This window comes from Pholcus phalangioides, unplaced genomic scaffold, assembly GCF_987345545.1.
Source record: "Pholcus phalangioides strain wild (caught in Gottingen) unplaced genomic scaffold, Ppha-v1.0 ptg000011l_1, whole genome shotgun sequence".
NCBI classification, from domain to species: domain Eukaryota; kingdom Metazoa; phylum Arthropoda; class Arachnida; order Araneae; family Pholcidae; genus Pholcus; species Pholcus phalangioides.
The window spans coordinates 16066206-16083617 of record NW_028301604.1 but is presented as its reverse complement, the minus strand read 5'-3'; the positions used below and the strand labels follow the sequence as shown (position 1 = coordinate 16083617).

The window sequence follows — 17412 nt, the reverse complement described above, 5'->3', positions numbered from 1 at the left end:
CCATGGGCCCTGTCTGCTCCTACTCCGCTTTGTGTGAGCCATGGCGTCAATTCATGACCTCTTGGAACAGCCATCAGCCAGCTATGCACATACAACGCAGTCCAATGCCTGGTCGAGACATTCTGTAAAGCGTGCGGGAGAAAAACAAAAACTTCTAGTTTTCCTCTGCTTTTCTAGCACGGGCTGCGTTCATCTGAAACAAAATCATTCACATCTAACACCATCTGGCCAAAGCAAAGTTAATGCATGGCAACACCAGTCTCTCAGATCACTTATTTGCGTGAAATAGGCTGGAAGTGGGGGTGGGACTTTCTGATAATAATTTATACTGAAAGTTGGAAAATTTTAAAAATAACGATTTTTTGAAGTTTTTAATGCCCAAAATACCCAAGTTTTACAGATTATGGCCTCTGAAATTCGCTAATAAACTAGAAACTATGTTGAAATAGGCATTTATGGCACGAAAATTTCAAAAAAGGCATTTTTACCAAAAAAGTTTGAAAATAGACAAAAAAGGGCATTTTGCCTGAACTTCCGGGCTCTAACGGCCGTATTCACCAACACAGTTTCAACTGCAATCGCAGGTGGAAGGATTGAAGATCGAAACGGATTGGTTAAATTAAGGATTTTAACCAATCCGTGTCGATCGCTGATCGTTTAACCTGCGATCGCAGTTGAAACTGTGTTGGTGAATACGGCCGTAAATGATTGGTATGCTGAGCAATACCATAAAAATGATTGGTATTGCTTTAGCAACACGAGCAAATATGTTCCGGCGTCCCTGATTGTAGTTGAAACTGTGTTGGTGAATACGGCCGTAAGTTTCCTTATAGCTCAGTGCCGCTGCCATAAGGAAAATATGCGAATGTCCCGTAAATACATATAATATGGTCACAAAGTTATAATTTTGTTTGCACAAAACTCTGAAAAATAATGTTAAGTCAAGTCAGATGCCCAACCCCAACCTTTCCTCTCTGTTTACGTTTGCAAGATTGTTTACTAGACGATGGTGCAATACGTTTAGGTCGTTCAAAGGATTGGCTCTTTCAATGATAAAAATGTATACAAAATAAGCAAAATAACACAGAATCGGTGAAAAATCCGATTTTATTTCACATTATATTTTAGTAAGTAACGATTTAATCTTTTATATTTAGTAAAAAACTTGATATTATATAGGTTATTGTGCCGGAAACTCACAAATAATCCAATCTGCGTGTACATCCGAGTAAAACTTATTCCTTATTTTGATAGAATAAAACAGTGAATCTTAATCCCAATTTTTTGTATGCACTGAAACATATGATACCGATCGTTATGATATCCGAATCGTTGAATTGTAATCTTATGATTAACCTTTGACCTTCTCACTTTTATTTAAAAAAGATCCTGGTTGGAAGTACTCAACTCTATCATAATGTTCCTTTCAAAATAAAAACCAGTTAACACTGAGCAGGAAAAAGGGAAAAATGTATAGTTCATAGATTTAAGTTTTTAAATATTGAATATCTACCTGAAAAATATTAATAAGTTAACTAAGACAAATGAATAGCAACTTTTTCTCTAAATTCATTGCATGACAAATAGTTAAAACCTATTAATAGTTATCCTATTTGATGTGCCTTCAGGAAAATTACATTATTTTCCTGAAGGCATGGTAAAGTAATGCTATATTTTTGCACCTACTTGATATATAATCCTGTGGTACCCTAGGACAGTGGTTCTCAACCGAGACCCCTAGGATATTCAAGGGTGGGGGGGGGGCATGGATGAAAATCTTGCAAAAGGAGAGCCGCAGCTGCAGATAAGAGAGCCACGAAGAAATTTGTGAAAAGAGTGATCAAAAAAATTCAATTTCAAACAAAATGCATGAAATATTTTTTTTGCAATTTTTTCCCCTATTTAAGTTGACATTAACATGAGGAAGGAAATAAAAAAAAAAGTGTATGTAAATCTTCATAGTTTTACGACTTGCGATGACAGTAGGGCCTGACACATACTATAGAAGAGGCTTGAGCAAAATGGAGTAACTGAAAAGACAAAAGTGTGTGTGTTCCAAGACTTTCCATTCAAAGAGAGCTGCCATTAAGAAGGCAGACAAAGGTTTGTTGACCATTCATTGCCATTCTTTTGAGTGTTGGTAGTAAATGTAATCCAAGAACCACAGGACTGAAAAATGAAAGTTTGTCAAAAAAAAACCCCATCACACACATATTTTCAAACAATTACAGACAGGTAGCCATCTAGCTTAGCACAAAGCTAAGCATGGAGTGGGGATCTGTTCGGGGGCAGAATATCAAACAGCAAGAATGATTGCTCTGGGGTATTTTTTTACGACTTTTAAAAGGGGTGACAATCCATTGCCTCTGCTGAAAAGAAATAGTGTGCTGCTGAAAAATAAGATGATTATCACTACCTGTTTTTTAGGGATATTTGTTAACCTTCCTCCTCCTCCCCTCCACTCTATGCTGAGGCTAGCCAATGGGGACATTAAGCAGCGTCATAACTACAAATCAATGAAAAAAAAATTAATTTACACTTTTGATTATGGTTAGCAGGATATTTCAATGCCTACCATAAGATCTGAGTATTTAAAGGATGAAATTTAGCACTTGAAGTATCAGAAATTTTAAGAGTTTCACGAAAAGGAGCGTTTAATGATTTTTTTGTATGTTTATCCAATTTGTCATAAACTTGTATTACATCATTATAAGCTTTGAAGACAAATGTATATACAGGGTGCATAGGTAATAGGAGGTTTGGTATTTTACTGGCAAACCGCTGATTCTAGAGCAGTAGTGTAAACTTTTGGAAGAGCGACCCCCCCTTTTGACAAAAAAAAAATTAATCTCGACCCCAACATAAGCTGACCATACCGGGACATTCCAATTTTTTTGCCAGAAAATGTGCTGTCTCAAAAGCGCTCTTTGGAATGTTTGTTTTGATTTTAATTAGCCGATATTAACTTACAAAGATATTCCGAAAGATAATTTACAAAGCTATTCAATTTTTTTGAATATCATAAATATTTACTTTGTTTTTGATATACTTAGTGTCTCTTATGCAAGATGGTGTATGGTTTATGATTTCCGTGTAGAGGGTGATTAAGAAAGAATCATCCGATTTCAAAATGATTCTACACTTGAAATTGACCATTGACAAAAGTTGTTCATAATACATAGATACATTTCCCCTCGTCTATTCACATATTACTTATTATTCTATCCTGTGTTTTTAATTTTCAAGAAATATACAATTTTGAAATCAGGTGATTCTCTCCAAGTAACCCTGTAAAAGTACTAACTTGATATCGTCTGCCGCATGCCAGAAGCACGAATGTATAAATTTTCACCTTTTTCTTATCAGGTGTTTGGAGACCTTATTTTGCTAAGATGTGCCTATCACGAATATGTATCTCTACTGAAACACATGTTACAAAACATCTTAGGAAAATAACTTCCATAGAGTAACCATTCAAACATCATTTCCCATGTTTTTTATTTGCAAGGACATTGCACATTCGTGATTCTTGCATGATGAAGCCAATATATTGATTATTGTAGAAGTAATTTGATAAAATTGCATTGTATGATATATGGTAATTTGCTCAGCTGAAGAAAGGCTTTCTTCAGTTTGGACATATTTTTAAATAAAAATGAATTTCTTATTTGGAAGTTTTTATTTTGGAGAATCTCTTGCACGCAACCCCACTAGTTCATTACTCTCCTCTCCCCCCTCTCTCCCTCTTACTTCCCCCCTCTTGCATAGCACAATATCCAGAAAAATGAATGTTTCCATAAGACATTTTTGTATTGCTTTTTTCTCTATTTTAATTTAAAATATTAAATAAGGACTTTAACAGAAATAAATCAAACGTATCTAGTTACTATAGGAAAATTTTTTAATAATGTTGCAAGCTTTGCTTTTTGAATTGTAATGATAAATTAGTATTATGTGTTTGTTCAGAGCCTAACAAGTTAGTGTAGAATGTAGAGCCTGATAATAATTTGGAGATACACCCAACTATTCATCTCTATACTTATACACAAAATGCTTAATACAAGATTGATTGAGAGACGAGAAACATATAGATCTATAGAGAGAAGAAAATTCATCACTGCCCCACGGGGACTCGAACCCCGGTCTCTCGCTTGCCAAACGAGTGCTCTACCATCTAAGCTATGGAAGCAGATAGAATGTTTCAACCTTGGAGCGTATATGCAAGATGGCCACATGCCATCTAGTTGGCCTATGTCACTCACGAGCTATTAGTTAATTGTTGATGCCGTCCATGTACGGTGCCTTTCAACATTATATATATACGCTCCAGGGTTGAAACATTCTATCTGCTTCCATAGCTTAGATGGTAGAGCACTCGTCTGGCAAGCGAGAGACCGGGGTTCGAGTCTCCGTGGGGGCAGTGATGAATTTTCTTCTTTGGTTATTTGTGGAGATGAAGATTACAGTCTCTCAATGAATCTTGTATTGACAAGTGGAAAGGACATTTCTATATACAAAATGCTTAGCTATGCAAAATATGTATCATTAAAAATCTTCATACATATGTGGTACGTCAAAATTCAAACAAACTTTGAGGCCCTGAAATACTTGATGCTTTTGTCTTTTGTCGTAGCAATCTTCATTCCATTATGTGTATGTATCATTCAGTATTTAAACACACTCAGTATTTGCTTGTAAGTAAACTATTACTTAATACAATATAAGTTATATGCCATTCAAGAAGCTGTGTTCAAACTGTGTATAAGCGCAAAAGTTGCACAACTGAAGTTTTTTGAAAATTATCCCCCTCCCCATATACAGTCGATCCCGCTTATAACTTCCCACTTAGAACGTTTTCCCACATAGTGCAATTTATTTTCATTGTAAACTTTAATTCCCATTAAGATTTTCCATTTGAAGCGTTTTCCCACTTACAACGTTTATCATGACGGGTTTTTGAAAAAAGTTATAAGTGGGATCCACTGTATCTCAGTGCAAATATCACAAACATTCAATTGCTTCAAGTACATGTTACACTTTGTGGTATAAAAACCACACACAAGCAAAAAGTATCCAAGAAATTTAATTTTTTAAAACTATATAGCCTATTGTGCTGTATAACTTAAGAAACTGTAATTGGCATACAATTACTGTTTCAATCTTAAGTGTTCATATGATATTCCTCTCAATGTAAAAGGAAAAGCATAATTTTAAACATATTTAAGGTCTTATCATCAATTGGTTTGCTGATTGGTTTCTATATGTAATCAAAGCAGATAATGTATTGAGACTTTCTCTAAGTTGACACCACCAGCTATTCTTTAAAGGTTTTTTAACCGATATTGTATAAGTTTCCTATTAACAGACCTGAAACATCCCAAATAATTTCAATGCACTTTTTCTAACTTGCAAGAACAATGCTATGGAAATTAGAAAAAAATTCTATAAGGGTGTATGATCACATTTCAAACAATTTAAATCGGTTTATTTGGGACTCGCTGGTTTGCTGATATCTCAGAAAAGTGCAATAAATTCTCACGTAAGTTTCAATATCTATAACCGGCTCAATGCATCTCTTCATGTCTGTAAACCTAAAGTTTATGGTTTTTGCGTTGATAATACGCATTAAAAATAATTTCAGCAATGCGTTTTCACAATCTGCAAAAATTGCGTGGATTCGATAGTTGGATAGGATGTCCATAGATTCCAAAGATTTGGAGTTTGAGTCAAAGTGAAAATGTCAGATAATTGAAACTGTGTCACGTAAATGAAATATATGTTGAAAGTTATATATAAGGATGAATCGTGAGCATAGTCAAATGTCTCATAAATGCGAAAGTCTCCCATAAAACTGAGGGGGCTGATCCTTTTGTGGAATTTGGGGGCATTTACGCACAACCAAGCCCGTCTTGGCCATTTTTTTCCCAACCTTTTCTTTTTTAATTTCTTTCCTAAATTTATAAAAGGGTCTGTTTTCAGTTAAATTGTTAAAGTTCAACTACTTTAGTGCAAAAATGTCAGATTGTTTTGGAATATTTCATCTCAAACTATTTTGTTACATGCATATACAGTGTGCATAGGTTACAGGGCATATGGCATTTTATTGGCAAACCGTTGGTCCTAGGGACATACTCCCAATTATAAAAAGTATCCAAATCGTGTGTTGAACTCAGATATGTCATTCATGCTGCAAACAGGTGCATAGTTATCAAAATAAAAAAATAGACTTTTATACTGACACCCTGTGCTTGAGAAATCAATTAAAAAGTTGTTGCCTGGTCTCTCTATATGCCAACAAAGAAATTCCAAGTTTCTAAGTGCAATATTCATTGAGATATTTGAATTAAAAAAATGGAGAAAAGTTGGGAATAAACAGCATTAAATGCGGGAAAACAGTTTTCCCATATTCAATGCTGCACCCCGTATGTTAAATACAGTACGAACTGTTATGTGAAAAATATTGTGTTGTGTTAAAGTCAACTTAGACGTTGCTTCGTTCATTTGTGAAAGAGTGGCCAAATTATGAACCAAAAAGCCACTTGATGGTAGCTTAGGTATCATCCAACAAGGTATGAGATTTTCACCGTATCTAAATTAAAGTCAACAAACCGATAATTTTCTTATTTGAAAATCTGATTATTCAAATGTTCTGAAAGGGCTTGAAATCCTAATAATGAATTATTATACTTGTGTATGATCACAATTACTTTTTTTTTTCCGAATGAAAGTCAGTTTTGTCACTGCGTACATGAATTCTCTGCAATGAATGGTTCAAACAAATATTCTAACATTTTTCACGCTTATTTTAGTTTATTTTTTAAAATTCATAATAGTGCTACAATATGAACCTGTATCCTTGAATTATATACTATTATTGAAAATGGTTGAGTTTTTAACATTCAATTGTGTGGCTACTTCCTCATTACTACTTTTATCTGCATGAAGAGAATGATTGAGAATGAATGAACCCGAGCCCACTCAATATTTGCCACGATCTCGATAATATTTATAAAAATATTGGGTTTAGTCCCACCTCACAATATTTTTGAGCCTGCCCAATAATATTTCTAATAACTTCATGCATTTGCATATTGTACATGATATCATTTCCAATTGGATAATGCACTAGTCAGTTTTAAATCCTCTCTGAAATTGTTCTTATGCACGATCCCTCAAGCAAAAACAAGCATAGGAAAGAACGGGGAATGAAGATTTCAAGTGAAAAACGTGTTTTTATCTACTTACACAAAAATTCTTGAGGTTACATTCTTATCTCAAATTGACGCAAATACTTGGTGAGCAAAAAAATGGTGTTTGTATTTCTTCCATAGAATTATTTTTTTTTTCTTGAGTGGCTGCGGAGTCCCTAGGAACTAGGAAGTGCACACAGAGCACTATTTAAGAACTGCTGACGTAAATCATACTTGAAACATTTTTTAATCAATTTTTTTTTTATATTTTTAGTGAAACAAGCATGGAAGCAAAGTTCTCATCAGTCACCCCATCTCAGTCAACTTCCTCGTTTGAAGAAGTTGATCTCACAACTGTACCAGTGAAAGCATTAAATGTATCCAGTCGATCTGGTTTGTCATGGTTTTTAAATCCAGAACAGCCATTGCGGTCATCAAAAAATGAAGTGCGAGATTATAGGGGTTTAGCTGAACAAATGGGTTTTGAGTACAATGATATCAAGAATTTTCGTAGAAGTGACGATCCAACTTTGAAAGTTATAGAAGCATGGGAAGGAAAGCCTGATAGTACCATTGGTGTCCTTTTAGAATATTTGGAAAATATGGATAGACATGACGTCTTGGATGATTTGATGCAAGCATTCAGTGAGTTATTTAAATTTTAAGGTTTTTTTTACGTATGTGAATAAAAAAAGTCTGCTACAAATATTATTAAACTACAAATGAAAACTATTGCAGATTATCATAATAATATGTGCAAATGCTATAGGTTGCTGTGCTGTCAGCTTTTATGCCCTCAGATCAATTGACCACTCTCTACTACCCTCCACTATGTTTTTGAAACATATTGGAATTTATATAACTTTTATAAGAGAACGAGTGTTTTTTTTGAAATAGCTTTCCCGTTCAAAAAACATTAATTCCACAAACTACTGCTAATTTCATCAAAAATATATAGCTGACAAAGACTTGTAAATATCATCAAAAGGACTAAAAACAAAATATCCCTTTCTTCAGAAGACCAAAGTATTTTTCTATTATAACTGATTGGAGTGACTCTCATCCTATTATGCATTTACACATGTATAGCTGCATTTCAATAGCTATAATATCATTTTCATTGAAAATCGCCAAAGAGTGAAATATATTTAATTTTCAACAATTTTTCACTTTAATTTTTTATGTCTATTAAATGTCTCGACATTTCCATGTCTAAAATGTTTCCACTTCTTACTTTATAGGAAAAGATGCTTGTAATTATGTTAGAAAAATGAGATCATTTTTAGAACATCCAATTCAAGTTCCTGAAGGTTAGTTATCACTTTTTTTCTTCTTCAATATTCAAATTGTTTTTCATTTGATCATTTTTGTTGCACCACAGTCATTTTCTGCACACAAGGGTTAATTAGACCGGGACCTGCAATTTATTGCCGATTATGAATGGCAAGCTTGTTTTAATACTCATCTAGAGGTTGGTGTGCTAACCCCTCAATGTGGGACTCCCTGCGGTAGCAATTTTATCTGTGGTCATGTTGCCATTTCTGTTGTACCCCTGTGTCAGGAAAGTTTTCTGACAAGGATGGACTGGGTATCAAACTTGCGACACCTCTAAACATCCTTTGGTACTTTAGGCGAGTATCTTATCGACCTAGGCTACTGTGCCCCCAAATTGCTTTTCTGCAGACATCTGATTTCTATGAAAATTTTATAAATCATTGTTTATTTCATAATTTTTAGTTACAGTCAGAGCTTGAAAAATCTACAAAAAATTATAGTACCAGCCAAATTTCTTATAGTCATATTTGTTTCACTCGGAAAAACTGTCTGAAATAATATTTTTTAAACTTTTGCAGGACTTTGTCTTCTTTCCATGTTATGGATATGCTGACTTAAATTCTGAAAATTATAATCAAAATCTAATTTATAATCACTCATAGTTGAATTTTATAAGGCACTAATACCAATTTTTTTGTCACAATGTTGACATACCATGTGAGATTTGTTGAGTCTTTGTTATTGTTAATATATAGTGTAGGAGTGTCAGCACGCACCACATTTTACTGGAGAACTGTTGATCCTAGAGGCATACTTCCGATTAGAAAAAGTATCCAAATAATGTGTAGACTTCAGAAACATCATTCATGTTGCAAGGGGTTGTATAGTTATTAAATAAAATATTAAATTTTTATACATTCCCTGTTGTACTCAAAAATTCAATTAGAAAGTTGTTGCCCTGTCTCTTCTTAGGCTAGAAAAAAAAAGAAATCCAAGTTCAATAGTTGCTGATACATTTGAATTATAAAAACAGAGAGCAGTGTTGGGAAAAGCTAGTATAAATGCAGGTAAAGCATGTTTTACCTGCATTTATGCTGTTTCTTCCCAATTTTTCTCCGGTTTTTTTAAAATTCAAATACCTTAGTGAATATTGCACTTAGAAGTGTGGAATGTTTTTTGTTGGCCTCAGGAGAGTTAAGACAGCAACTTTCTAGTTGGGTGTTGAGCACGCGGGGACTGCATAAAAAATTATTTTTATTTGAATAACTACAACCCCTTGCAATATGATTGACTTATCTGAGGTCACACATTATTTGGATACTTTTTCTAACTGTGTGTTGTTATGAATTATTGTTATTATATTTATAGTTACACCAGGACCCTCTGCTGTACGCCGATCAGAAGATCCTAATGCTTTGACTGTTGGAGATGCTGAATTTGGAGGCAAGTATTCCCCATTAAAAATTTATTTCTTGTTATCAATAAGAAAGAAATTATTATAAGGAAGAATAAGAAAGAAAAGTGCCACTGTGTTCAAAAGTTTGTTTTTTAAGGCATGCTAGTATAAATGTTATTTATTTATTAAATGTTGTTATATTTCTGCTTGTGTGGTGATAGCAAGTAATTTTTTATCTAAAATTTTTTATACATTTTCTTTTCAATTTAAGTTAAAAAGTAGTAATGTTTAGGGATGTCATCTTTCTCACTACTGAGATTCCATCCTGATAGGTATACAGTGAGATCTTGATGCAACAATATTCTGTAGAACAAAAACAAAGAAATTGTTGTTTCAAGAATAATCATCAATATCTTGTGTCACCAGATTTATGTCATTTTTGGCATCTTTTCCAGTTCAGAATTATTGGTTTCACCACATAATTTTCTTGTGAGTATTTAACTATTATAAAAAAATAATTAGTTAACTAATATTATCATACTCATTCTAAGGACTATTCACAGCCATATTCATCAGTTTTCATTATTATCCAGTAGGAATATTACTGATTTGACTGGAATTCACATTTTTTCCAATTTCTTGTCTTTTCCTCAAAGAAGTAGCAATCATAGATTGCAGTAATCCTTAATTTTTTTTAACATGGTCTGATGATATTGATAATGATATCAAACGATTAATGTCTTTTAATTTTTCTTTGATGGTCATTGGCCATAGGCACTGGAACCCAGTGGTGGAGGCTATTTGAGACCCCAAATAAATTTTGCTTTTATCTATCACACTGCTATTCAGAGGGAACTAATTTTTAATTCATCAGTTTCACGAAAAATGTTATATCTTTCTGATGCATATGATAGAAGACTATCCGACAATCATGAGTTGTTTCACAGTGAATGAGAAAACAACTTTTTTCTTCTTCCGATATAGACCGTTGCCACAGAATCGGCTCTAACAGAGACGGCGGATCTAGACTCTCAATAATTAAATAAATTTAGCCCTTATCAACAATATTAAATAAATTTTGGATCCCATCACTACTGGTATTTTCCTAACTTCCCAATCTCGTTGTAGTCCTACCCCTCGATTTCCCTCAATCTTCTTCTACCACCCCTTTAGGCCTCCCATGAACTTTGCTACCTAAAATTCCCTTGTAGCATCTCAGAAAAATCCCTTCAAAATCTTAACTATTAAATCAAGAAGCATTACCAATACAATTCATTCTTTCGATCCCCCATACTCTGGGACCCCCTCTCTCCAATATAGACAAATCAGAATCTATTCAAAATAAATCAGCCTGCTTCATTTTAAACTGTTGGTCATCCTCCGCCTCCTTACTGAACTCAAGCGCCAACTCAATATCTAACCGCTTTCCACCTGTAGACAAATCTCTTGATTAACCTTCTTTTTCAAAATCCTTCACTGCCTTTTTCATATGACGCTTCCACTTTTCTAACTCCAGCTTCACACTTTTTCAATAGAATTAACCATTCCCAAAAATTGAAACGCTTTGCATCCACAGATTGTTTCAAATTTAGTTTCTTTCCTTGAACAATAACCGATTGAAACAACCTCCCATCAAACATTATTGCTTGCACAACAGTTTCCAATTTCTCTTGTAACATCAACCATCTCCCTGTCAAATTTCACCACTGCATTCCCTTGTATAAGCCTCTTCCAAGCAATATTGAATAAATAAAATAAATAACTTTACTGCCAAACAACTTGCTACCACTAATTTTTGTTACAACATTTTTTTTATTTTGATTCATTTTTTAACTTTTAATATGGATAATGATTAATCGCAGGACATTTTCTTGGTCAGTTTTCTATTACTCTCAGCCATTGACATTACTGAAACTTAGAATTGTCTCACCCTGCAGTGAATATTACTATACTACTATTTTGTGCCTTACACAGAAAGTAGCAACAGTGGTAACATATCTAGGGGGCGGGCAAATAGTGCAAAATATAGATGTTAGTAGTTGTCCTTGAAAGCAGCAGAGTTGTTGAATCGACTGAAGTCGATTTTGATTAAAATTTAGAAAAATATAGTTCTAGTAGTTTTTCAGTCTCCTTGGAAAATATTGTTATATAGGGATTTATTGTAGTAGAGGATATTGCTGTATACTCAAGAGGAGCTCAAAAATTGGGTTAAATTTGAACTTGTCTGAAAATCCAAACAAGATTTGGGGAAATATTGTTATAGAGAGATTTATCGCTGTATCAGTAATACAGTGTTTCCTCCATAAATTATGGCAAATTGAATAGTTATTGATTCAAATTTTGGATGTGAATGTATTTTGATTAAAAATGTGCAAGTTAGGTAGTTTGATATTTAGAGTATTCATTTATGTGCCAATATATCATCTCCCTCATGCCAGAGGCACAAATGTGCAATGTCCTTGGAAAAAATAATGTGGGAAATGACATTTGACTGTTCACTCTACCCATGTTACTCCATGGAAGTTATTTTCCTAAAATGTTTTGTAACATGCTTCAATAGGGAGACACATTAGCATTTCAGGCAAAACTTAGCAAAATAAGGTATCCAACCAGCTGATAAAAAAAAGGAAAATGTGCACATTTGTACTTCTGGCATCGGGGGACAACATGGATAACTTTCACTAATTTTTTAAGTATGTATAAATTCATTTCTTTCACTTCTGTTTTAATTTTTTCTTCTACCTATGTATTTACTTTGATAGACTGCACATATTATGATGCCTATGTATGTTATGCTAAAGAAGATTTGGAATGTGTTTTAAGATTGGCTCGCTTCTTAGAGTCCCCAGAAATAGGCTTGAAATTATTCATTAAAGACAGAGATCTTTTGATCGGCGCTTCAGAGTTGGAGTCTCATGCTCAGTTAATACAGGAAAGGTAGTTATTTTACTTGTTTATTTATTTTTTGTACAATAATGCTCATGCACTGTAAATTCAGATGTCTTGAAATAAATATGGAAATAGCAAGCTTTAGTTTTACCTGGTAAAAGTTTAATTTTACTTTGGTTTTCAATTTGATATGATGTGAGCCATTTTATACAAGTTTTATAGAACCATCGTAAGTAAAAAAAAATCATGTACACATATAAATTTGCATGAAAGTTAATTTTTTTCAAAATTTTTAAAAATATGTGTATTTGTTTAATTAAAAATTTCAATTTCATCCAGGTGTCATCGAATGATAATCATGTTATCGCCAGACTTTTTAAGAAGTCCTGAATGTGAATTCCAAACTAGTTTCGCAGCTGGATTAGCTGTTGGTAAGCTTTTCGCATTTATGCTATATTAATGCATGTAAATTATAAGACATTCATTCTTAATGTGAAATCATGAGATGAAAAATGTTTTAGTTCCAGTGCAATTTTTTTCAATGTAATTTTTAATTTGATTTTCCTGTATAATTTGCTTTCATAATTTTTTCCCATGCGTAAGGAAACTTTAAATAGACATTATAGAAATTACAAACTTATGGAGAAATTTTAATCCTTTGCCTTATATTTACACAATAAAGAACCAGCAGTAAAGGCAAATAGAAAAGAAAAGCTTGAAATATCAAGTTATTTGATTGGTCTATTTCCGAATTGGCTCAAAACTCCAAATTGAATTGCAACCAATCAGAATGTTGTTTCCAGCTTAATGGGCACAGTACTCTTAAAGAACAAAAAAAAATCTATTTTAATTTTTTTTTTTAAATAGTAAAGATCATGATAGTGCACATTTTGGTGCCTCAATTTTATGTATACAAGCAGTAGAAGTCGAGATATGAAGAAAAATGTTTCACATGAATATTAAAAGTCCTCAGTTTGACTGAGGACTTTTCCTGACTTCTGAGAACATGAGGTCCCATTTTTGCCTTATAAAGGGTGTTCAGATGCTTTGGCAAAAGTCTTCGTTCTGCTTTTTTGTTCAGATGTTCGTAATAGCATCTTTTTCCTTTTTATTTTCTGTTTGAAGTAAAAACTGTACTCAAACATTTTCTCATTTTGTTTGTTTACATCAGTATTTGTGCACATGCTTCACTTTGTGTTATATATAAATATGAAGTTGCCAATCTAATTTTAAGCGCAGGAATTTCCTATAAAATGTAAACAGTGTTTCCCAAATCGCTCCAAATTCTTCTGCATGAAGGAAACAGCATTTCATCCATGTGTTTTTGAAACATGAAAAATTTTGTGTATTTTCTCATCTTGAGCATCAAGAAATTACAGTGCCACAACTATTGCGGTATTAGATATTATGCCACTGTTTTCTTGGAAAATAACTAAGTTGTCAACACTTCTAGCTTGACAGGCACTAAAGAAACACTCAAACTTTAGAATGGAAAATAAAAACAATAAAAAATTCTACCTTTTATGTAGATGTTGATTTCTATCTTTTTTCAATTATAACCAGAAAACAATCCAAAAGGAACACAAGAGATGAAAAACAAATATTCAATTAAAAAAAAAAAAATCTGAACAAAAAGTAGTTTTACACAAGCCCATTTGTGAATAATAAATTCTCAACATCAAATTCCCGGTTATAATCATCTCAAATCTCATCTTATGCAACACAGCTCCTGCTAAGAAGGCATTGACATATGATACCCCAAGTCTTGATTGATATTTTTTTATGGTTTGTTATTACTGTTACTAGCTTCATCACAAAGAGATACTGTCACCAACACATCTCTAAAGACAGACACCATGCCATTCTCCCCCTTCTCCCCACCTCTCTAATTTTTACAAACATTTGAGATTCAATTGTGACGGAATCACTCTTCAAGTATTGTACGCTCACATAGTGGAGTTCAGTATACACAGAAAGAGAAACCACAATAAACCACAATACTGTTGACTCTTAATTATATGACTTTCACTCATTTACTCATTTGTTATACACATTTGGCGTGGCTTTGGTCGCAGTTTATTCCTACACATATTAATGTTAAAATGTTATAATAATATTAATGAGGCAAAAAGAAAGGCTAGTGGGGCAAAATCCCCACCATTTAACATGTAAAAAAGGCTTGTCAAGCTGGATCTTTAATCAGCGTGGTAATGCTTATATATATCCTTTGAAGATGACACCAATTATGTGTTGAAACACATTAAATTTTTGGTTTTCCTTGATATTTGCCTTTATAATTGGTTCTTTATTGTATTGATTAAAAACTTAGTGTACATGGCATAAAACAGTGAAATGTTGATTTTAGTTTTTTAAGAAAAGGACTCCATTTTTTAAAAGTACAAATGTATTTTTATTCACTCTTAATTTCTTGAATTTTATTTTTCACAAATATATATATATATTTATTTATTTATTTATTATTATTTTTTTTTAACCACTCTTCTATTGAATGATTATGAGCATAAAGTTTTGTGGGATTCAGTATTTATTTACAGACTAACTGAAAATTACCAGTTTGTGACTTTTAATTGAAATAATTTCTCTATTATAGAGCAAAGAAAACGTATACTGATACCCATTCTCATTGCACCTTGTGAAGTCCCTCTCATCTTGAAATTCATCTCAAAGATTGACTTCACCAAACCAGTAATTACAGATTTTCAATGGCAACGTTTAATAAAATCAATTAATGGGACAGCTTCATCTATTTTTGTGTTGAATTCTTCTTGTACTTTTGCAAAACCAGCTCTTGGATTTTGTCAAGCATCTGATAGTATTGGGTACCCATCAAATCCCATTGTTACTTATCCACCCACAGAGGTTCTAACTGATACATCTACTGGACAGCCCAGTTTGACATGGCCTTCAGTTTCAGCATCTGAAAATTTTGGTGAACAATCATTCCAATCCTCACAACAGTTAAGGCTACTCGTTTCTTCTGAGAATCGTCAAAAAACTACTCCTCCTCCTAAAAGAAAATGGTTTGGAAAAATTAAGGAGTGCCTAAAGTCAAATTCCTCAACTTCTACCACCAATGCATCAGTTGCTACAAGTGGATATCATACTAATAACAGCATAACTGGCGATAATCAAGATGATAGTGCAATGAAATCAGCTGATGATTTAACTTTCTGACGGCTTTGGGGGAGGGGTTGTAGATGGTATCAATTTTCATGTAGTAAGATAACGATTTTTCTCTTAATATTTTTCATTTTGTTTCATAAGTTGTAAATGAAAACCTGTGTATTCATTTTAACATGCATTATTGGGAAAAAAGTAATTAATTTAGTTAGCTTTAGTGTTTTTGAAGATTATTTAAGCTACACGGCGTTAAGTTACATGTAGGGTTGGTTTTGGTTGAATTTAAAAAAAAGGTGTATTTTGTAAGAGGCTGTATTTCTTAGTTTTGCTGTGATTAAGCAGTTATATTATTTTCTTCATAATGGAAAATCATATCTGATTCATATGATTGATACATTTTATGTCCCCCCCCCCCTCCATCCCCAGAAGGGGAATGACTAAACTCTGTTCCAACAACTCTGGGTGTGAATTTTGGGAGTGACATGGAAAGATAGCAGTTGGGAATCTACTTTAAACTATAGGTCCTGGTGTGGTTTATACTTGTGTGCATAAAATGACTGTGTATAATGAAACTGATCAAATATGATTACTTTATCTTACTCTTGTAAAGATAATTTCAAATATATTATTTAAAAAAAATCATTGTTTTAATAAATATAAGTAGTTATAATCACACACTGTCATCTAGTGCCAAGAATCTTTTCAAGTGATCTGGCATTAGTACAATATAGTGAGAGACTGACAAAAATCAAAACTACTTATGTTTCAAATGAAAATAATGATGCTACTGAAAGCAATACGTCATAAACTTGAATAGTGTAGGCATGATGATAAACTGATATCAAAGATAGTGATAGAAATGCATAAATTTTAACATATTTTTTGTACTTTTGCACAAAAGTTTTATATTTCATGATTTTATTGTTGCTCGTTATGGTACACATTTGGTCCAACTTCCATTTTTAACTTCAAGATTTTCAAACTAATGCATTTTTGATCAAAACAAAATGAAATATTTTTTAATTATTAAGATTGAAATAAAAAATATTTTTCTAATGTTAATCTTATTGTTGTGATGTTCAAGTGAAAATATTTTATAAAATAAAAGCATTCCACATTTATATTACTAATGCTGTTGTGTGTGTGTTGAAAATATTCTAGTGATGTTATATTATAAGCTCTAAAAATACAGATACAATGCCACAACAGGCAAAATGGCCAACGAGGGGGCTGAGAAAAAGATGACTATAATAAATATGGATGTCATATATTTTTCAAAAATACAGCAACCCAATTAAAAATGCAATTACAAACAATATATATACATGATGAAATATTGTACAATGCCCATAAAGAATACTTATGGTTGTCTTATTCTAAGTATGGATAGCTTCTCTATTTACCCCAACATGTTCATCGTATTTCTTTTTAAATGTGTCAATTGTGTTACAGTTTACTACCTCCAGGGGTAAGCTATTCCATTTATTAACAACCTTATTAGAGAAAATTCCCTGCGACACC

At 32.9% G+C, this 17412-nt stretch overlaps 1 protein-coding gene and 1 non-coding gene across 2 annotated transcripts; both read left to right on the top strand.

Annotated features, from left to right (window-relative positions):
* The first annotated feature begins 694 nt into the window (after positions 1–694).
* Positions 695–17019, top strand: Myd88 (myeloid differentiation primary response protein MyD88). Its single transcript, XM_089239140.1, has 7 exons — positions 695–1127; positions 7465–7835; positions 8432–8500; positions 9834–9908; positions 12624–12798; positions 13090–13181; positions 15362–17019. Exons 2-7 carry the CDS (start codon positions 7475–7477, stop codon positions 15943–15945), a joined length of 1356 nt encoding a protein of 451 aa, XP_089095266.1. The 5' UTR covers positions 695–1127; positions 7465–7474; the 3' UTR covers positions 15946–17019.
* TRNAA-GGC (transfer RNA alanine (anticodon GGC)) lies at positions 4349–4420 on the top strand. The gene has a single exon. It is a non-coding gene; the product is annotated as a tRNA-Ala (tRNA).
* Positions 17020–17412: the final 393 nt, after the last annotated feature.